Here is a 21,868-nt window from a genome sequence, read left to right as displayed (position 1 = left end):
TGGCGGGGGTGGAGGGGCAGGGCAGGGGGTGAGGACTGGCGGGGGTGGAGGGGCAGGGCAGGGGGTGAGGACTGGCGGGGGTGGAGGGGCAGGGCAGGGGGTGAGGACTGGCGGGGGTGGAGGGGCAGGGCAGGGGGTGAGGACCCCAGGGGGTGAGGACTGGCGGGGGTGGAGGGGCAGGGCAGGGCTGGGGGTGAGGACTGGCACTACTGTGGGGAATGGGAGGGACAGGGCTCCCAGGCCACGGGGAAGGAGGACTCGACCCGTCTCAAGCAGGGCACTGTCCTTAGGTCCCTCCTGCTCCCACCACGGATGCCACCCAATCCCTGCCCTCTCAAGAGCTACTTCCCTCCTCCCTTCCTCCCCTGCCTAAGATCTCTCTGCTCCTCAAGTCTTGGCTCCAGAGGGGAGTCGGGGAGGCCTCCGGAGGAGAGGCTCCCTCCTGGCTGTCTGCTTGCCATCCCCCCAGGAGGCCCACGTGGCTTGGGTCCTTGCAAGTCGAGGTGGGACTGCTTCGTCCCGAAGGCCGAGTCTACAGGACTTGACACTGCAATCCTCCAGGGCCAGGTGGACCCAGTGCAGAGCAGATTCACAGTGGACTTCCCCCCTCCCCTGCCCATTCTCCACTAAACTAAGGAGCCCCATTTTGTTGCTTTCTCAGGGAGGGGCTGAGCTGGGCAAAGGATGAAATGCCCAGCACGGGAGTCCGACCCAGGCTCCCCGAGCCTTCGCATTGGGACAACTTCGCATTGGGACAACTTCGCATTGGGACAACTTTCTGGAAAGGGCAGGCAGACAGAAGGGTAGAGGGGACGTCGGAGGCTGCGCCATCGGCAGCCTTGCTGGAACGCCCTGCTCCTAGTGGCCCCAAGACAGCCTGCACGTACGGCCCAGGGGGTTACCTTTTCCGCCTCCAATTCATGATCACCTGAGGGTAGAAGGAGATGGACCAGGCCACAAAGTAGATCCAGCCAATCACCTGGTTTACAATGCTAATGGCGTTGCTGCGGATCACGAGAAAGCGTATCCTCGGGCTGGAAAGGAGTTTGGGGGCCGGGATGAGCTGAGGCTGGGCTTCTGAAGGAGACTTCCACGCGCCCAGGACGGCCCCCTTCTTGTCATGTGAGGCCCGCACGCGCTGAGGCCAGCCTACCCGGTCTGATTGGAGTGATTTCCATGGAGATAAACAGTAACTTGTCCAACATTTTGAGATGTCACTTGAAAAGAGGAATTTGTCACTCCGGGAGGCACCACCACCTGTTAGGAAGACTGAGGTTCAATCTGATGCCATGTACGGTTACTGAGGGCACCGCTGGCATCTAGCTCCATGCTACACGCTAGGGAATGGAGGGACGCATCACCCACAGCCCCACCTTCCACGAGCTTACTAAGCAAAAGGAGAGACGCTGCAGCACCCACCAGCCAACTTGAACCTCCTGTTCGCCATGCTGCCCAGGCTGGTCTCAAACTCCCGGGCTCAAGCAATCCACCCGCCTCGGCCTCCTAAAGTGCTGGGATTACAGACGTGAGCCACCGCGCCTGGCCTGAGTAAGACTTTCTTTTGTTCTTTTTTTATTTTTTGAGGCAGAGTCTCACTTTGTCACCCAGGCTGGCGTGCAGTGGGGCGATCTCGACTCACTGCAACCTCTGCCTCCCGAGTTCAAGTGACTCTCCTGCCTTAGGCTCCTGAGTCCCAAGTAGCTGGGATTACAGGTGCACGCCACCATGCCCAGCTAAGTTTTGTATTTTTAGTAGAGACAGACTTTCACCATGTTGGCCAGGCTGGTCTGGAACTCCTGACCTCAGGTGATCTGCCCACCTTGGCCTCCCAAAGTGCTGGGATTATGGGCATGAGCCACTGCACCTGGCCTGGGTGAGACTTTCTGAGCAGAGCTATGGACTTGTCCTCATGCCCTCCCCTGGCTTATCTCTGAGGGAAGGAGGGATGGCTCTTGTCCTCTCACTGGGCACGTCACCTTGGGCAAGTTATTCAAGCTCTGATCTCAGTTTGCTCATCTGTAAAACGAGTTAACAAAAGTGTCTACGTTTCAGGGCTGCCATGACTGACAGGATGTCCAGAAAGCGGACAGCACAGAGCCTGGTGCACAGCAAGCTGGGCCACTGCTTTACTACAATACCATCACTTCTGCTTCCACCATCACTAGGCTCCTCAGCGTCCACAAAACCATGCGTGCCCTGTGCCAACCTGGCTGCCAAGTGACGGAGCAGAAGAGGCACATACACGAGACACTTGGCGAAGAGGACGTTTTCACCCTTGCTGCTGCCCAATGTTTGGCAAATGCTCTGCTTCAGGAAAAAGCCCCTGGAGGCCTGCCTGCAGCATCTGGTCTCCCAAGCATTCCTGCTGAGACTCTTTTTTTTTTTTTTCCTTTTTCCTGAGATGGAGTTTCGCTCTCGTTGCCCAGGCTGGAGTGCAATGGCGCGATCTCAGTTTACTGCAACCTCCGCCTCCCGGGATCAACTGATTCTCCCGCCTCAGCCTCCCAAGTAGCTGGGACTACCGGCGTGTGCCACCATGTCGGGCTAATTTTAGTATTTTTAGTAGAGATGGGGTTTCACCATGTTAGTCAGCCTGGTCTCAAACTCCCGACCTCAGGTGATCCACCCACCTCAGCCTCCCAAAGTGCTGGAATTACAGGTGTGAGAGTCACCACGCCCAGCCTTTCCTGAGACTCTTACATCCTCTTGGAGTGGTGGGGAGTGGGAGGATATCCTTACTGAACCAAACTGTCTCCCCTGGTCCCCAGCTTCTGTGCTCCCTGGATAATACTCCACCCATACTGCAGGTGCCGTGAGGATCTGGCTCATTAGACTGCTGTGGCTGCTGCTTCTTATATATTTTTTGAGACAGAGTCTCACTCTGTTGCCAGTCTGGAGTGCAGTGGCACCACCTCAACTCACTGCAACCTTCGCCTCCAGGGTTCAAGTGATTCTCCTGCCTCAGCCTCCCGAGTAGTTGGGATTACAGGTGCCCACAACCACGCCTGGCTCAATTTTTGTATTTTCACTAGAGATGGGGTTTCGCCACGTTGGCCAGGCTGGTCTCGAACTTCCGACCTCAGGTGACTCACCCGCTTCAGACTCCCAAAGTGCTGGGATTACAGGTATGAGCCACTGTGCCCGGCCTTCTTATTTTTAAGAGGCAGGTCTTGCTCTGTAGCTCAGGCTGGAGTGCAGTGATGCGTCTGTAGCTCACTGATTACTCCAACTCCTGGGCTCAAGTGATCCTCCTGCCTCAGCCTCCTGAGTAGCTGGGACTGCAGGCACTCTACCGCACCCTGCAGTGGCTTCTTAATGAGGACCCTTGAAGCACTGCCTTCTTGTTCTTAGCACCAGAAATCAGGGCTTTGGCAGAACAATGGAAATGGTATAGCGGCTGCAGCAAAGCCTCGAATCCAACTTATGGTCCGTGTGTCGCAAGCTACATCTTCATAACACATGCCACTCCTGGCTCTTTTATTTTCCTGCCACTCACTTTTTCTTATTTATTTATTTATTTATTTATTTTTGAGATGCAGTCTCGCTCTGTAGCCCGGGCTGGAGTGCAGTGGCGCGATCTCTGCTCACTGCAAGCTCCGCCTCCCGGGTTCACGGCATTCTCCTGCCTCAGCCTCATGAGTAGCTGGGACTACAGGCGCCCGCCACCGCGCCCGGCTAGTTTTTTGTATTTTTAGTAGAGACGGGGTTTCACTGTGTTAGCCAGGATGGTCTCGATCTCCTGACCTCCTGATCCTCCCACCTTGGCCTCCCAAAGTGCTGGGATGACAGGCGTGAGCCGCCGCGCCCGGCCACTTTTTCTTATTTTTAACAGATATTCCTTCCAGTGTTGCCTGGAGATTTGTTAAGTGGCCACTAAATCCCTTCTGGAACTAGGAAGGGAGAAAATCGGTCGATTGACTGATACAATGAAATGATAATCGCTGCCTTTCTCTGAGTGCTTTCTGTGTGTCAGGGACGATCTTAGACATTTTTTTATTTTTTATTTTTTTAGGTGGAGTTTCACTCATGTCACCCAGGCTGGACTGCAATGGCGTAATCTCGGCTCACTGCAACGTCTGCCTCCTGGGTTCAAGTGATTTTCCTGCCTCAGCCCCCCAAGTAGCTGGGATTACAGGCACCTGCCACCACTCTTGGCTAATTTTTATATTTTTAGTAGAGACCGGGTTTCATCATGCTGGCCAGGCTGGTCTTGAACTCCCAACCTCGGGTGATCTGCCTGCCTCGGCTTCCTGAAGTGCTGGGATGACAGGCGTGAGCCACCGTGCCCGGCCAATCCTAGACATTTTATACTTGCTAGTGCTTTTGATCTTCACAGGGCTGTCAAGTAGACATCATTCACCGTACGGCTGCGAATAAGGAAACGGTGCTATGTCGGGGTGAAGTGACTTACCCAAGGCTCGCAGGCCTGGCTCCTAGACCACCCAACTCCCATGTTCTAACCAGAGGCTTCCAGTATCACAGGTAGTGGAGGGGAGTGGTGAGAGGTGGGTGGGGAAGGGCAAGTGAGGCAGGAGCCTGAAAAGGTAGGTGGGTGCCCATAAATTCCCTCTCACACCAATGGTTTGACTCTCATTGTTAAAGACTTTTCTTTTCTTTTCTTTTTTTTTTCTTTGAGACAGGGTCTCATTCTGTCATCCATACTAGAGTGCAGCAGCATGATCTCAGCTCTCTGCAACCTCCGCCTCTCGGGCTCAAGTGATTCTCCTGCCTCAGCCTCCTGAGTAGCTGGGATTATAGGCGCACACCACTACCACTCGGCTAATTTTTGTATTTTTAGCAGAGATGGGTTTCACCATGTTGGCCAGGCTGGTCTTGAACTCCTGACCTCAAACGATCCACCCGCCTCAGCCTCCCAAAGTGCTGGGATGACAGATGTGAGCCGCCGCGCCCAGCCTCTCACTGTTGAAGACTTTTTAAAAAACTGAACTGTGACATGTAGGTAGAAAAGTACACACGTCACAGCTTGATGAAATGTCTACAGACTGAATGCATCCAGCTTCCAGACGAAAAATGAAACGTTCCCAAGTCCTCGAAGCCCCGCTTGCTTCCTCCAACCTCCCCTGGCCCCAGGGGTCACCGCTACCCTGACTGACACATGGATTTGCTGGATCTGTTTGTGCTCCAGGTTCAAGGACTCCTACAGCCCAGGCTTGTTTGATGACAGGTTTCTTTTGCTTAAGACTTTCCCTGATTTTAAAAAGAGGACACTTTGGCCAGGAGCGGTGGCTCACGCCTGTAATCCCAGCACTTTGGGAGGCCGAGGTGGGCGGATCGCCTGAGGCCAGGAGTTCAAGACCAGCTTGGCGAACATGGTGAAACCCCATCTCTACTAAAAATACAAAAATTAGCCAGGCGTGGTGGTGTGTGCCTGTAATCCCAGGTACTTGGGAGGCTAGGGCAGCATAATTGAACTCAGGAGGCCGAGGTTGCAGTGAGCTGAGATCACACCATTGCACTCCAGCCTAGGCTACAAAGTGAGACTCTATCTCAATCAATCAATCCAATCAATGGCTGGGCGCAGTGGCTCACACCTGTATTCCCAGCACTTTAGGAGGCTGTGGCGGGTGGATCACCTGGGGTCAGGAGTTCAAGACCAGCCTAGCCAACATGGTGAAACCCCGTCTCTACTAAAAATAGAAAAATTAGCCGGGCATGGTGGTGGGCGCCTATAATCCCAGCTACTTGGGAGGCTAAGGCAGGAGAATCGCTTGAACCCAGGAGGTGGAGGGTGCAGTGAGCTGAGACTGCGCCACTTTACTCCAACCTGGGCAAAAGAGTGAAGCTCTGTCTCTAAATAAATAAATAAAATAAAAAAATAAATGAATACATAAAAATAAAAAGATGACACTTTGACTTAGATGTTTGGCCCTAAACGAAGCAATCAGCATCTGTTCCTCCCAGAGTCTGAATTTAATCTGTGGCTCAGAGGGCTGTGCTCTCAGAACCCATGCTGGGCTCACACCCCGGGCAAGAGAGGAGGTGTGGGAAATGGCACTGCCTATCGAGGTGCTCACCAGCGGGGGGATCTCCCTCTCAGGCAGGATCCCCTTAGCTGGACACTCTGATACCTCTCTCTCAGCAATGCTGTTATTTTTCTTTTTTTTGGAGATGGAGTCTCGCTCTGTCACCTAGGCTGGAGTGCAGTGGCGCAGTCTCGGCTCACTGCAAGCTCCGCCTCCCGGGTTCACGCCCTTCTCCTGCCCCAGCCTCCCAAGTAGCTGGGACTACAGGTGCCCGCCACCACACCTGGCTAATTTTTTGTATTTCTAGTAGAGACAGGGTTTCACCGTGTTAGCCAGGATGGTCTCGATCTCCTGACCTTGTGATCCGCCCGCCTCGGCCTCCCAAAGTGCTGGGATTACAGGCGTGAGCCACCGCACCCGGCCAATGCTGTTATTTTTCAACATTTTACTTTTATTTTTAATTTTTTAGAGACAGAGTCTTGCTCCAACACCCAGGCTGGAGGGCAGTGGTACAATCGTCGCTCACTGCAGCCGTGAGCTCCTGGGCTCAAGTGATTCTCCTGCCTCAGCCTCCCAAGTAGCTGGGACTCCAGGTGCACGTCTCTGCAGCCAGCGATGCTATATTTTTCAGATCACAGATTCCCACATGCTTGAGACTGATTGTGTTTCATTCCTGTTTGCTTCCTAGGGGGCTCAGAGCTGATTTGCAGCCCATCTGGATGTGCCTCATGGCTACTGATCTCATCCCTGCATTCTTCTCCTCCTGCTTCCACCAGCTTTATTAAGGTATCATTGACAAATAAAAAGTGTATAGATTTGCAGGATACAACGTGCTTTGATACATGCATACATTGTGAAATGATTAAATCAAGCTCAGTAATATATCCATCATCTCATATACTTACTTTTTTTTTTTTTTTTTTTGTTAAGAACATGAGTAGCTAGGACTCTAGGTGCAAGCCACTGCACCCAGCTGTGGTGGGAACATTTAGGATCTAATCTCTTAGCAGTTTTCAGGCATGCAGTAATACATGATCATTAACGGTATTGCCATGTTGTACAATAGCTCTCCAGAAGTTACTCACCCTGAGTGAACGTGCATTCATCTTTTTTTTTTTTTTTTTTTTGAGACGGAGTCTCACTCTGTCGCACAGGCTGGAGTGCAGTGACCGGATCTCAGCTCACTGCAAGCTCCGCCTCCTGGGTTTATGCCATTCTCCTGCCTGAGCCTCCCAAGTAGCTGGGACTACAGGCGCCCGCCACCCCGCCCGGCTAGTTTTTTGTATTTTTTAGTGGAGACGGGGTTTCACTGTGTTAGCCAGGATGGTCTCGATCTCCTGACCTCGTGATCTGCCCGCCTTGGCCTCCCAAAGTGCTGGGATGACAGGCTTGAGCCGCCGCGCCCGGCCCATCTTGTTTTTTAAACCCTTATTTACTACCTCCTCTATGGATGCTTTTTATCTAATTGAATAGCAGCTGGCTCAAATTCTCAGTAAGGTGGAAGCAGGGTGCACACAAATAGATACATGCATAAAGCTATGGGTGATGATCACTGTTAGATCCCACGGCCGCTGGCACTGGTTTTTGGAAATGACACCCAACCAATGTTGTCTCAGAATGAGGCTTCACAAACCTTAATGTGGACTCACACCATCTGGGATCTTGCTAGTGTGCTGACTTTCAATCAGTAGGTTTGGGACGGGGCCTGAGATGCTGTGTTCCTAAGGAAGCCCAGTTCTGCAGGTCCCAGAATGCCCTTTGAGTAGCCAGGCCTTAGAAAATTGTAAGAACTTTTTTTTTGAGACGGAGTCTCGCTCTGTCGCCCAGACTGGAGTGCAGTGGGGTCATCTCGGCTCACTCCAACCTCCGCCTCCTGGGTTCAAGTGATCCTCCTGCCTCAGCCTCCTGAGTGGCTTGGATTACAGGCGCGTACCACCACGCCTGGCTAATTTTTATGTTTACTTTGGTAGAGATGGGGTTTCACCATGTTGACCAGGCTGGTTTCGAACTTCCTACCTCATGTAATCCGCCCACCTTGGCCTCCTAAAGTGCTGGGATTACAGGCGTGAGTCACCACTCCCAGCTGAAAATCCTAAGAACTTTTACATTCCCAGAACGATTTTTGCCTCAGGTTCCTTACTATCACCTTCTTAATTCCATCTAATGGCATATGATACTCATCCCCAAAGAGACCAACAAAGCCATAATCACAGATTTGTAGGTTGATGGAACAGGGGCCGCCTAGGAGACCTAGTTCCACCAGTTCTTAATTCAAATGTGTTCTGTTACCTAGCATTTCCCTACCCATCCGTTAAGATTGGTTACTTACTTCTTCGGGGAGCTCAAGGATAGTAATATTTTTGGAACGAAATGTGATTTCAAAAGTGATCACCAGGGTTGCATTTAATGGTGGCCTGTGGAGGACAAGAGTCTAATTACTGCTGAGAAGCTGGACACAGTGAGATCTCAACCACCCCTCTGGATTTCAAATCTGGCCTTAAACTCTCAAGCAATTAGGCTTAGGAAATGTTATGTGCTCCACCTTGATGGGTAGCCAGGTGGAACCCCTGCTCCGTAGGCTTTTCTGCCTTAATCAGGAGACCAGGTGTTCGTCCCTTCAGGGTAGGGTGAGAACGGAGAAGAAAGCAAACTGGGTGTGAATGACAAAGGAGGCATCTGGAGGCCCAGGACCACGGCTCCCTGCTCCGGTAGGAAAGGCTTCCCTGAGGTTGTCCGGTCTGAGCACGGCCTTCTGTGAGAGCCAGAATTTGACTGAAGGAGGAGAGGGCTCAGGCAGGGAACAAGGAGGGAGCAGTCTGGGCCTGGAAAGCTAGGAGAGGCATCTGACGGGAGAAGGCAGACGTGCTGGCTGGAAGCCACCTCCCGGGCCCTGGCTCTGGGTTTAGAGGCCTGGAGTTAATTTGAAAGGCAGTGGGAGGCCGCTGCAGGGGCCTGGAGAGTTGTAGTAAGACATGACTTGTAAGATTTGCAGGGGGAGGGTGTGCAGAGACAGAGGAGCTGGGAGTAGAATGGCGGGCCTGCTAGCGGCCTCGGAACCAACGCTTTGGTTTCAGGCCAGATCTCGCAGGAGAGGCGAGGAAGGGGGAGAGGCGTAGAGAGAAGGAGAGGGCTCCAGGTCTTCTTCATCAGGGAATCCTCATGGCCGGGAGGCAAGGGCAGGACAAAGCAGCTAAGAGCAGAGAAGGCAGAGGGAGCCTCCCTGGCACAGACTGGACTAGGTCGCAATGCTTGTGCCTAAGCCAGCAGATGGCAGCAAGTAAGACTCCCAGACAAGGCCCAGCGTGAGTGGCATTCACCCGACGCGGCCAATTCTGCTTCTGAGAGCAACCTCAGAAGCATCAACCAGCAGCTCAGGCCCCTGCCCCTTGACCTTCGGGGCTCTCTTCAAATATTTAGTCTTAGAATCGCTTTGAAATCTGGCCTCCACTGCCGGTCACACAGGACTCTTCCCATGCGGGTAAAAGACCCACGTGTCTGGGAGAAGCACCCCTTCCTTCTCCTCCCAGGGGAAGTGAGGATTCAGAGTGGGGGTCAGCCTTTGCAATCCCACCCTGCGGCCCAGGGCTAGCACCATCCCTTTCTCTATGGCTTGTCTTACAGGTAAGAGGCAGGAGCAGCGCATCAGGAATCTGAACAGACTGACCCAGCTGCAGGGCCTGAGCGGAGCTGAGCACAGCACCAGGCCCGGGAACTTACCGCACGGCGATGCTGACGTTGGTCGAGCTGCCGTTTTCCAGCTTTACAACGGGAGGAACGGTAAGGCTGACGGTTGACTCTGGAAGGACCCAAATCAATGACGTGAGGCACTGGGTCAGAGCTCGGGCCTGCGACAGGAAACTGGGCCGAAACCCCTGACATCTGAGCTCCTGAGTTCTGACTCTCTGATGAGCCCTGGTCTGTGATGGGACTCCAAAGACAGACCCTGGTTAAGTTCCTTCCCCACCTGCTGCCAGAGACAGAGATGGAGGAAGACAGGCCTGAGCAGGAAACGCCAGAGCGTCCTCATCCCCCTGCGATGACAGGCTCTGAGAGTCTGTGGCTGAGCTACCCAGAGATCGTTAGAGAACCATGGAGTCCAAAAATCATTACAGGGGAATTCAAGCATGATATGGGAGCACAAAAGGCAGCCCTGAACCTCCTCTTCAGATGGAAAGGACAGGGGTCTGTCTCTTCTGTTCATGAAGTCAAAATGGCCCTGAAGACCTGGGCCAGCCCCTTTCCTGCCCTCTGAGAGACACATGGGCCCAGCTAACGGGTTTCTAAAGAGCCCTCTGGGGTTCCTTCCTAACCCAGCTCACCCCGGTACTGGTCGGCTCCTTCCTAACCCAGCTCACCCCGGTACTGGTCCCCTTCCTAACCCAGCTCACCCTGGTACTGGTCCCCTTCCTGGGGCTATCTGTGGGGACTGGAGGAAGAAGCGTGAATAGTTGTTTCACTCTCAGGGATTTCTTCTTGGCATTATGCTGTAAACTCAGAATCAAGTTGACAAACAGGCCCCCTAGATGAGGGAGGAAGCAGGTCTGGGTCTTAGGGTCTTAGAAAACCATCTTGGGGCCGGGCATGGTGGTTCACACTTGTAAACCCAGCACTTTGGGAGGCCAAGGCGGGAGGATCGCTGGAGCCCAGGAGTTGGAGACCAGCCTGAGCAACACAGAGAGATTCTATCTCTATAAAATATTTTCTTAAGAAAGAAGACTGGTCAGGCGCGGTGGCTCACGCCTGTAATCCCAGCACTTTGGGAGGCTGATGAGGTGGGTGGACCACAAGGTCAGGAGATCAAGACCAGCCTGGCCAACATGGTGAAACTGTCTCTACTAAAAACAGAAAAAATTAGCTGGGTGTGGTGGTGCACACCTGTAGTCCCAGCTACTGCGGAGGCTGAGGCAGGAGAATTGCTTGAACTCGGGAGGTGGAGGTTGCAGTGAGCTGAGATCGTGCCACTGTGCTCCAGCCTGGGCAACAGAGCAAGACTCTGTCTCAAAACCAACCAACCAACCCACCCTCTTGCAAGACCAACTAGCCCAGAGCACTGGACTGAGTAAGCCTCTCTTTGTGTGTTTCCTGTATTCTTTGGGCAGCCCCGTCCCAACCTCTGCTCCCAGGGGTGCTGGAAGCCCCATGCCACACCTGTCCATCTCACCTCCCCTGCCTGACTACCTTCAGGGTTATATACAGCCTAGGGGTCATGATCATGAATCCAGGCTGGCGGGGAAGCAGGTGCCTGACTGTGATGAGGGGGATCCTTGCAACGGCCAGCATCCCTGGTTCCCCCACCCAGACCCCGTCACTCAGACCCCTCAAAGGCTGCTAGCAGCCCTGGTTCCCCCACCTAGACCCCGTCACTCAGATCCCCAGGCCCAGTTCCCCCACCCAGACCCTGTCACTCAGACCCCTCAAAGGCTGCTAGCAGCCCTGGTTCCCCCACCTAGACCCCGTCACTCAGACCCCTCAAAGGCTTCCAGCAGCCCTGGTTCCCCCACCCAGATGCCCTCACTCAGACCCCTCAAAGGGAGATGAATTGAGATCTGAAATTTTAGATGCTTGGGTTGGAAGGAAACTTTTTTTTTTTCTGAGACAGAGTCTTGCTCTGTCGTCCAGGCTGGAGTGCAGTGGCATGATCTTTGCTCACTGCAACCTCCGCCTCCCGGGTTCGTGATTCTCCTGTCTCAGCCTTCCAAGTAGCTGGAATTACAGGCATGCGGTGCCACATCTGGCTAATGTTTGTATTTTTAGTAGAGACAAGGTTTCACCATGTTGATCAGGCTGGTCTTGAACTCCTGACCTCAGGTGATCCGCCTGCCTCGGCCTCCCAAAGTGCTGGGATTACTGGCGTGAGTCACCGCATCTGGCCCGGAAGGAAACTTAAAGTTACCCAATTCGACCTCTGATGCTCTGCCTCAATACTCCTCCCTGGTAGTTTCTCTTCCTCTGTAGCCTCATCTCCTCTAAGGAGATCACAGCCTGAAGCTTGTCCTCCCAGGCCAGGCTCTGCTACCTGGAGCCTCTCAGACCCTGAGAGCTGCCTTCTCCATACTCAGCACATGTGAATGCAGATGGAAGCTCTGTCCCAAGTCTGCAGGTCCCCACAGTCCACAATCTCCAGTCCCCTGCTGGCTGGCTGGGCTCCTCAGAACAGGATGTCCCCTGGCCCTTGCAGAAGCCCAGCTGCTGTGGCGACTCTGCCCTTCTTTTTCAGGCTCATTGTTCTGAGGACATTCTGAGGCTTTCTTCTGGGCTTGCGTAGCTGGGACTTCCTGTACCGCCAGTTCAATTCTGCCTAGAGCTGAGGACCATGCCAGATAAGCAAGTCCCAGAACCAGCCACTGCTCAGGACAGGGTGCTGAAAGTGATGCCAGGTGGCCAGCCAGACTCTGGATCCCTAGGGCTCTGCCGGAGGTAGTGGAGGTCAAGGTGAGTGGGAGATCTACGTGGCCACAGAGCTCCTGCAATCTTTGCATTATAACATAGGAGGCTGAGGGCCGGGCACAGTGGCTCACATCTGTAATCTTAGCACTTTGGGAGGCCGAGGTGGGTGGATCACCTGAGGTCAGGAGTTGGAGACCAGACTGGCCAATACAGCGAAACCCCGTCTCTACCAAAAAGACAAAAAATTAGGCCGGGCGCGGTGGCTCACGCCTGTAATCCCCGTACTTTGGGAGGCCGAGGCGGGTGGATCACGAGGTCAGGAGATCGAGACCATCCTGGCTAACACAGTGAAACCCCACCTCTACTAAAAATACAAAAAATTAGCTGGGCGTGATGGCAGGTCCCTGTAGTCCCAGCTATTCGGGAGGCTGAGGCAGGAGAATCACTTGAACCCAGAGGCGGAGGTTGCAGTGAGATGAGATTGCGCCACTGCACTCCAGCCTGGGTGACAGAGTGAGACTCTGTCTCAACAAAATAAAAATAAAATAAAATAAAATAGGAGTTTGTGAACTCTCCAAGAACCAGACCAGAGAATGTTTATTTCCTCCTTCTTTAGCACCACAGAAAACTGAGGTGCTCAGCAACTCAGATATTGGGCTTCAAAGTCACACAGTTCCATTCTGGCTCTGAAACTTCCTAGCTGTGTGACCATGGGTAAGGTGCTTACCCTCTCTGAGCCTCCATTTCCTTATCTGTACAATGGGGAGAATACCAAGACCTATCTCACCAAGTCATTGTGAAGATAAAATGTAGCAACGCTTGTAACATGTTTTCCACAAAGCCCAGATGTTAATAATTGTTACTATTATTATTATTATCACGTGCTAACTGCAGGACATTTTTAGCCCAAGGTGGGAGGCGGTTAGGAAGCTGGCCCCATAAGTCTAAAATCTTAACATTGTATCAGAATTACAAAATGAGTCGTGACACCATCCTGAGTTCCTCCTAAAGAGAGTGATCATGGCTCACTGCAAGTGATCTGCTCACCGCTGCCACCTCTTACCTCAGCAGCTAGGACCATAGGCATGCGCCCCCATGCCCAGCTACTTAAAAAAATTTTTTTGGCCAGGTGAGGTGGCTCACGCCTGTGATTCCAGCACTTTGGGAGGCCGAGGTGGGCAGATCACTTGAGGTCAGGAGTTCGAGACCAGCCTGGCCAATGTGGTGAAACGCTGTCTCTACTGAAAATACAAAAATTAGCTGGGTGTGGTGGCGCACACGCCTGTAATCCCAGCTACTTGGGAGGCTGAGGCACTAGAATCGCTTGAACCCGGGAGGCAGAGGTTGCAGTGAACTGAGATCATGCCACATTGCACTCCAGTCTGTGCAACTGAGCGAGAATCCATTTCAAGAAATTTTTTTTTTTTTTTTTTTGTAGAGACGGTGTCTCACTATGTTGCTTGTGCTGGTGTCAAACTCCTGTGCTCAAGTGATCCTCCCTCTTTGGCCTCCCAAAGTGTTGACATTACAGGTATGAGCCACCATGCTCGGCCAGGTTTTTAAAATTGATTCTTATAGGCCTCTCTCCCACTCTGCGCCTACCCAATACCAGGTACTCTGCTATACTCCTAGCACCCATTTTCGAATTATTACAAAAGTGAGAGGTAGGCATTATTATTCCTATTTTACATTTCAGGAAACTGAGCATTCTAAGAGGAAAGGTTTTTTGCCCACACAGCTTGAAAATGGTGAGGGCAGGATTCAAACTTAGGCCTGTCCAGTCCAAAGCCCAGGTTCTTGCCACGAGGCTGCACTGCCTCAAGATTCCACCCAGAGAAGTCAGAGACAGACAACTCTGAAGGCCAATCATTTCCTCCGTGGTCCTTAATAATTACTACCCAAAGCAAAGAGAAGAAAGAAACAGCAAGGGCAGAATGAGGTTGGAGATTCAATTCCAGTGACTTGATTTTATGGTGGCTTCCATTCTTCTTTCCTTTTTTCTTTTTGAGATGGGGAACTGCTCTGTGGCCCAGGCTGGAGTGCAATGGTGTGATCTCAGCTCACTGCAACCTCTGCCTCCTGGGTTAAAGCGATTCTCCTACCTCAGCCTCCTGAGTAGCTGGGCTTACAGGCGCACGCCACCATGTCCAGCTAATTTTGTATTTTTAGTAGAGATGGGGTTTCACCATGTTGGCCAGGCTGGTCTCCAACTCCTGACCTCAAGAGATTCACCCACCTTGGCCTCCCAAAGTGCTGGGATTACAGGCATGAGCTACAGCGCCTGGCCCATTCTTCTTTTCTAATGGCATTCAGGAAAGGAGGCAAAGTGATCTCATGCAGCGGGGATCCTGTGCAGGTCCCAGCTTTGTTACCTTCTAGCTGTGTGACTTTGGGGAAGCCTTCTACCTTCTCTGGGCCTGTTTCCCCTCTGGGTAACTGGAGTGGTGGTAGCTGGATTTTCTGTTTTTCTCTTAGGGGAGTGTATTAGCTTTACTAATGGGGCTTTAAAGTGTATGTGTGAATGACCGGGCGCACGCACATGCACACGCCTGGCCACACGTACTCACGCGCGTGCACACACACACGCCCGGGACCACGCACACGCCTGGCCACACGTACTCACATGCACACACACACGCCTGGGACCACACACATGCCTGGCCACATGTACTCACGCGCACACACACACACACACATCTGGGACCACGCACACGCCTGGCCACACGTACTCACGTGGACACACACACACACGCCCGGGACCACACACATGCCTGGCCACATGTACTCACGCGCACGCGCACACACACACACCTGGGACCACGCACATGCCTGGCCACACGTACGCGCGCACACACACACGCCCGGGACCACGCACATGCCTGGCCACATGTACTCGCGCGTGCACACACACGCCCAGGGCCATGCACATGCCTGGCCACACGTACTCACATGCACACACACACGCCCGGGACCACGCACACGCCTGGCCACACGTACTCACACGCACACACACGCCTGGGACCACGCACACCCCTGGCCACATGTACTTGCGTGTGCACACACACGCCCAGGGCCACGCACACGCCTGGCCACACGTACTCACACGCACACACACACACCCGAGACCATGCACATGCCCGGCCACACGTACTCGCGCGCGCACGCACACGCCCGGCCACACGTACTCGCGCATGCACACACACGCCTGGGCACACACACACGCTCCAGCCTCAGTCTCACAAAGTCTGACCCTGGAGGGCGGGGAAAGGGTTTCAAAACACCAGGCTCCAGGGTCTGAAAGACCTGCCTTGCCCCGAAATTGCTTATCCACAAGGTGTGACTACAAACAAACATTGCTGATTGTTTAACAAACCTGGAAGAGATGATCACGTGACCACTGTTTCCTCAGAGATGCAAGAGGCCAGATAACTGCAGTGGTGCTAGGCTCTGGGGAGACCTCTGCAGGATTTGTGTGGTTTGTCAAGGTTCACTTGAAATGGGAATTCAAGATGTATCTGGGCCAGGCACGGCGGCTCACGCCTGTAATCCCAGCACTTTGGGAGGCCGAGGCAGGTGAACCACGAGGTCAGGAGCTCGAAACCAGCCTGGCCAACATGGTGAAACCCCGTCTCTACTAAAAATACAAAAAAATAGCTGGGCGTAGTTGCGGGCGCCTGTAGTCCCAGCTACTCAGGAGGCTGAGGCAGGAGAATTGCTTGAACTCGGGAGGTGGAGGTTGCGGTGGGCTGAGATCGTGCCACTGCACACCAGCCCCAGTGACAGAGTGAGACTCTGTCTCAAAACAAAAAACAAACAAAAAACGTATCTGATTTTTGTATTTGACCCAACAGGCAAGCAGAGGATGAAATGAATGGGCCCGGCAGCCTGGAAGTGCTAAACACGGCTCTTTATGGAAGGAATTCCAGAGATGTTTTGGGCAGTAGGAGAATTGCTCGAAGGGCACGGGTCTCAAAGAGGCCTGTGCTGAAGGTCAGTCCTCCTACAAGGACGTGTAAACTCCATCCCAGCCTGTGTTCCAAGTGACCCCTAGCCCTGCGGGGCGTTGTACCTTGTTCCTCAGCCCCTCTCTAAGGGACAGGTTTTCTCATCTTACAAGGGGATGCTGGGCAGACTCCTCAGATGACCTGTGCCTGGCAGAACCAGGTACAACAGGGTGGCCACCTCTTCTGCTTCCCCGCTATTTCCCAGGACCCAGGACTCTCTCTGTGAGGTCCACAGGCAGGGACATAAGCCATTATTCTTTTTTTTCAGAAGTGGGACAGAGTCTTGCTCTGTCGCCAGGCTGCAGTGCAGTGGTGCAGTCTTAGCTCACTGCAACCTCTGGCTTCTGGGTTCAAGCAATTCTCCTGCCTCGGCCTCCTGAGTAGTTGGGACTACAGGCGCCCGCCATCATGCCCAGCTAATTTTTGTATTTTTTTTTTTTTTAGTAGAGATGAGGTTTCACCATGTTGGCCAGGATGGTCTCAATCTCCTGACCTTGTGATCCGCCCGCCTTGGCCTCCCAAAGTGCTGGGATTACAGGTATGAGCCACCACACACGGCCTTTTTTTTTTCAAGTCAGGGTCTCACTCTGTTGCCCAGGCCGGAGTGAAGTGGTGTGATCATAACTCATTGTAGTCTTGACCTCCTGGGCTCAGGTGATCTTCCTGCCTCAGCTTCCCAAGTAGCTAGGACTATAGGCACGAGCCACTGCACACAGCTAAGTTTTAAAAATTATTTTTTAATAGAGATGGGGTTTCACTACGTTGCCCAGGTTGGTCTCAAACTCCTGGCCTCAACAGATCTTCCTGCCTTGGCCTCCCAAAGCTCTGGGATTATAGGCGTGAAGAGCCACTGCTCCAGCCTAAGCCAGTCTTTAAGATATTATCCCAGGTTGTTGGGGCTCTACAGTTTGACTTTGAGAATCAGCTGCATAGTCTGACTTTAAGAACCAACTGTTCACTTTGATACAGGAAAGGTACAGAGATACCAGGGCAGAAGGCCAATTATTTGTGGAACTATCTGGCTCTTTGCCAAACACCTGGATCCCAGACCTGGGTCCGCTCCACCACCCCAGGGGTCACATGGCTGAGGGGCAAACAGAGGCACGTGGTCTGACTGATACTAAACCCTTGGCAACAAACAGATCAGACGACTACTTCCTCTAGCCACCATTTCCCTCTTTACAATGTTGACATGTCATTTCTAAACTTACCACATTTCTCTATGAGCTTCAGGGGAAAAAGGATAAAAATAGCCAGCCAATTCCTTATCATGTTTCCCGATTTCTCAGAACTAGGAAGAAAAATAGTGAGAGACGTTCAGGTGAATGTTGAATCAGCTCAGCTCCCTGTGGACGATCTGCCCTCCGGAGCATGGATGGCTCATAAAGGACTCCCAATTGGCAGCTCTGACCTCAGGGCTTTGCATCACAGCCTGAGAGGGCCACCCAGAGAGGCCTTATCTTCCTTTGATATACGGGGAAACGGGCTCGGGGAGCCAAATGGGTTGTGTAAAGTGTCCCCCTGTGGAAGTGAACAAAGACCAGAATTTTTCCCTCTTCAACTGCTTTTAGCAAAAACTTAGCAGAAAGAAAGGATGCAATTTTACTGGCCTGAGATTCTTTTTTTTTTTTTTTTTTTTTTTTTTTTTTTTTTTTTTTTTTTTTTGAGACGGAGTCTTGCTCTGTCACCCAGGCTGGAGTGCTGTGGCCGGATCTCAGCTCACTGCAAGCTCCGCCTCCCGGGTTCCCGCCATTCTCCTGCCTCAGCCTCCGGAGTAGCTGGGACTACAGGCGCCCGCCACCTCGCCCGGCTAGTTTTTTTGTATTTTTTAGTAGAGACGGGGTTTCACCGTGTTCGCCAGGATGGTCTCGATCTCCTGACCTCGTGATCCGCCCGTCTCGGCCTCCCAAAGTGCTGGGATTACAGGCTTGAGCCACCGCGCCCGGCCTACTGGCCTGAGATTCTTTTTCTCCAGAAGTTAAAACTGTGGTCAGATATTCGACATTGTGAACCTACAAACCTCAAGGAAATTAGTTTCCTTTACTGTCCTGGGATAAGAGTCTAAGGGCTGATGACACCAATTGACCCTTAAGACTTAAAAAAAAAAATTTTTTTTAATATACATATTACAAAATTTTTTTTTTTTTGAGACAGAGTCTTGCTCTGTTGCCCAGGCTGGAGTGCAGTGGTGCGAACTCAGTTCACTGAAACCTCCCCTGCTGGGTTCAAGCAATTCTCCTGCCTCAGCCTCCTGGGCAGCTGGGATTACAGGTGCTCGCCACCATGCCCAGCTAACTTTTGTATTTTTAGTAGAGACGGTGTTTCGCCACGTTGGCCAGGCTGGTCTGGAACTCCTGACCTCAAACGATCTGCCTGCCTCAGCCTCCCAAAGTGCTGGGGTTACAGGTGTGAGCCACCATGTCTGTCAAGACTTTATTTGACAAGTGTCACTATTTCAGGACTGGCTGGGGTCATTCACAAGGAGGACTCGGGGAGGGATGAGCCCCAGAGCAACTCCTCGGTTTAGTGTGGAAGATGGGGAGCTGCATTCCTGTAACCCCAACACACAGCAGGTGAACTGTGGGTCAAGAGCAAGCAGGCTGGCATGGATTTCTGTAGCTTGGTCTCTACGCTGCCTCAGTACACAGTGCTCAGGTCCTCTCACGCTGACAGCCTCCTGGGGCTCCTGCAAACTGTGGGGAGCACTGGGTAAGGTCTGTATGGAGAGATCCCTGTTCCTACTCTGATTTCAGTTTCCCCAAGGCCTCCAGCATCTCCTGACAACTCCCTTACATAGAAGCCCCCCGGCCGCTCCAGCTGTCTGACCTCTGTTGGCCCCTGTCTCCTCCAGGGTTCTCGCTTCGGCTGCTGCAGCTCTGCCTCATCTGAGACCCTTCCCACTGGCCAGGAATGACGCCTCACCCACGCTCTGGCCTCCCCTGGGGGCCTTGCCCTTGGCGCTGGATCCCTGTGCTCTGACCTTTGAAGAACTGCCCTCCTGTGTGTATGGAATGACCACAGGCCTCCCTCTCACTCTTGCTGCTCTCCGCTCCTCATACCTGCCCTGGGACCTCAAGTTCGGGATTCAGTTTGTTGCCCCGGGCAGAGTGGTTTTTCTCCAGAAATTAGATGCAGAATCAGGCCTAACCAGCTTCTCGAACTCACAGACTTGGTCAGCAAATATCCCCAAGCCTCAAAGGCTGAGACACCTGGAGGAATGATGCCAGCAGAGACAAAACGACATTGAGAGGTAAGTCAACTAAAATGTTAAAAAACATCAGATGAGGCTGAGCGCAGTGGCTCATGCCTATAATCCTAGCACTTTGGAAGGCAGAGGCAGTTGGATCACTTGAGGTCAGGAGATCGAGACCAGACTGGCCAACATGGCAAAACCACGTCTCTACTAAAAATCCGAAAATTAGCTGGGCATGGTGGCATGTGCCTGTAGTCCCAGCTACTTGGGAGGCTGAGGCAGGAGAATCGCTTAAACCCGGGAGGCGGAGGTTGCAGTGAGCCGAGGTTGCACCATTACACTCCAGCCTGGGTGATAAGAGTGAAACTCCATCTCAAAAACAAACAAACAAACAAAACAGATTGATAATTACATAAAACTAGTGGCTTGTGAAAGCTACAAGATAGAAATGAAGTATCTCTTGACAATGGGCTCTGTCTGGTGTGCCCTTACTATGTAAGTTCTAACAATTGTCCAGGCCTCATTCAGATGTCACATGTTGTTTCACCCATTCAGTCCCTTCCCAGGAGCAACCTGGGGCTATGGGTCTCTTGTGGCAGCTCCTCTCTGCCAGGTATGAGTTGGTCCTGTCCTCTGTTCTACGACCTGGAACTCCCTGGGTCTCCTGCTTTTGGAGAGGGTATACAAATAGTGGTAAGGGCTGTGTACACTGGAGACAGGTTTGAACCTGGGTTCGCGTTATGTGACCGTGTGGTGCTAAACAGGGACGGTGGTAACTACTTCATAGGACTTAAATGAGGAGATGTAAAGCATGCATTGTCAAGTTGGACTAAAATTGGCTGGGGGTAGGCTGGGCGTGGTGGCTCACGCCTGTCATCCCAGCACTTTGGGAGGCCAAGGTGGGCAGATCACCTGAGGTCAGGAGTTCGAGACTAGCCTGGCCAACATGGTGAATCCCCGTCTCTACTAAAAATACAAAAATTAGCTGGGCATAGTGGCTCGGGCCTGTAGTCCCAGCTACTTGGGAGGCTGAGGTAGGAGAATCACTTGAACCCGGAATGCGGAGGTTGCAGTGAGTTGAGATGGCGCCACCACACTCCAGTCCTGGGCGACAGAGGCTGGAGACTCTATCTCAACAAAAAAAAAAAAAAAAAAAAAATGGCTTGGGGTGGTGGGGGGAGGTGGTGGTGGGAAAAAAATCTAGCTATTACAATGGTTTGTGGTCACATAAACAAATACCCAGTGTACTAGTGGTATTAAATTTTATGGGAGAGGGGTGGGTAGGAATAAGGAGGTTGAGAAACAAGGATATAAAGTGGTTACCTCTGTTGCTTAGGGCGCGTAGCGAGCTCTCACAAAGCACAGTTATCCTCCTCAATGTTACTGGAAGAGGCAGGGCTCAGGAGTCCTCCCTTAGCCCTGAGTGAAAACCCGGAGGGGAAGGTGGGGTCTCCTGCTGCTCAGTCCCCCGGAGCCCCGAACTTGGCACGTCAACCGGCGCTCTCGCAAAGGTCCTCTCACCGTCTCCAAAGCAATCTGCAAATTCCCCAACCGGGACCCAGGCGGCAACTGAGCAGAAGGGAAGGGGCTGGGAACGGCACCCACCCCGGCAGCCCGCTGTCCCTGCCTGCGCTGACCAGCGCTCGGGCCCTTCCACCCCGGGGTTGTCCGGTGTCGCGAGGCCAGCACTGGTGGCGGGGAAAGGATCCCGGCGCGGCTGAGGGCGCTGGACCCCCGGCAGGCTGCCCCGCTGACCTGCTGTGCCTCAAGGGGCCCGCCTGGGAAACGGGAGGCTGCGCCCGCTCTCACCTGAGCCCCCCAGCTCGGGGAACCGCCCTCAGGGGACGCAGGAGCCTCGCCAGGTGCCGGTCTGGAATGCACCGCGTTCCCGGCCCGGCTAGACTTTGGGAGAGGCGGGTCCGCTGTCACCTGACCTCTGCCACCTGACTGGGGTCCGATCTCGGCGAGATGCACTCTGGGAGTTGTAGTTTCCACGCGTCTTGGCCGGAGAAAGCGCAGCTGGGTCGGGGCGCAGGGATCGGGGCTTCGGCGTGAGGGAGGATGAGGCCGCTGCCAGTGACACAGAAGCTCTTGGAGCCGCCAGCGTTTCCCGGTTCCTTTGGTGAGCGGAGCTCAGACAGCTCTCCACTGGGCGGAAACCGGATCCCTGCGGGGCGGGGCCCCCTTTAGGTCCCGCCTTCTGCCGCCTCTCCGCCTATAGCTAGGGCCCGCCGCGAGGGTTGCGTGGAAACCCGCCTACCCCGGCCAATGGGAAGACGAGAAACCTCCGTGTGGCTGAA

At 53.2% G+C, this 21,868-nt stretch overlaps 1 protein-coding gene across 5 annotated transcripts in view; it reads right to left on the bottom strand.

The window, feature by feature from the left end:
* CTNS (cystinosin, lysosomal cystine transporter) overlaps positions 1–21,727 on the bottom strand; it is a 27,225-nt gene extending 5,498 nt beyond the window's left edge. For 2 of the 5 annotated variants that reach the window (XM_025361488.1, XM_025361485.1), the window contains exons 1-7: positions 21,378–21,727; positions 20,892–21,104; positions 17,587–17,666; positions 9,702–9,780; positions 8,314–8,398; positions 1,154–1,257; positions 903–1,034 (exon numbers count right to left, since the gene is read on the bottom strand). In XM_025361488.1, coding sequence (XP_025217273.1) covers positions 903–1,034; positions 1,154–1,257; positions 8,314–8,398; positions 9,702–9,780; positions 17,587–17,647 — 461 coding nt within the window. In that variant the 5' untranslated portion in view covers positions 17,648–17,666; positions 20,892–21,104; positions 21,378–21,727. Of the gene's footprint in view, positions 1–902; positions 1,035–1,153; positions 1,258–8,313; positions 8,399–9,701; positions 9,781–17,586; positions 17,667–20,891; positions 21,105–21,323 lie in introns of all 5 variants that reach the window. The other 3 variants (XM_025361487.1, XM_025361486.1, XM_025361489.1) reach the window with 3 other exon arrangements.
* Positions 21,728–21,868: the final 141 nt, after the last annotated feature.

This window comes from Theropithecus gelada, chromosome 16 (genome assembly GCF_003255815.1).
Source record: "Theropithecus gelada isolate Dixy chromosome 16, Tgel_1.0, whole genome shotgun sequence".
Classification (NCBI taxonomy): domain Eukaryota; kingdom Metazoa; phylum Chordata; class Mammalia; order Primates; family Cercopithecidae; genus Theropithecus; species Theropithecus gelada.
Note: the sequence above shows the minus strand (reverse complement) of the source record. Positions and strands in the feature narration are given on the sequence as shown.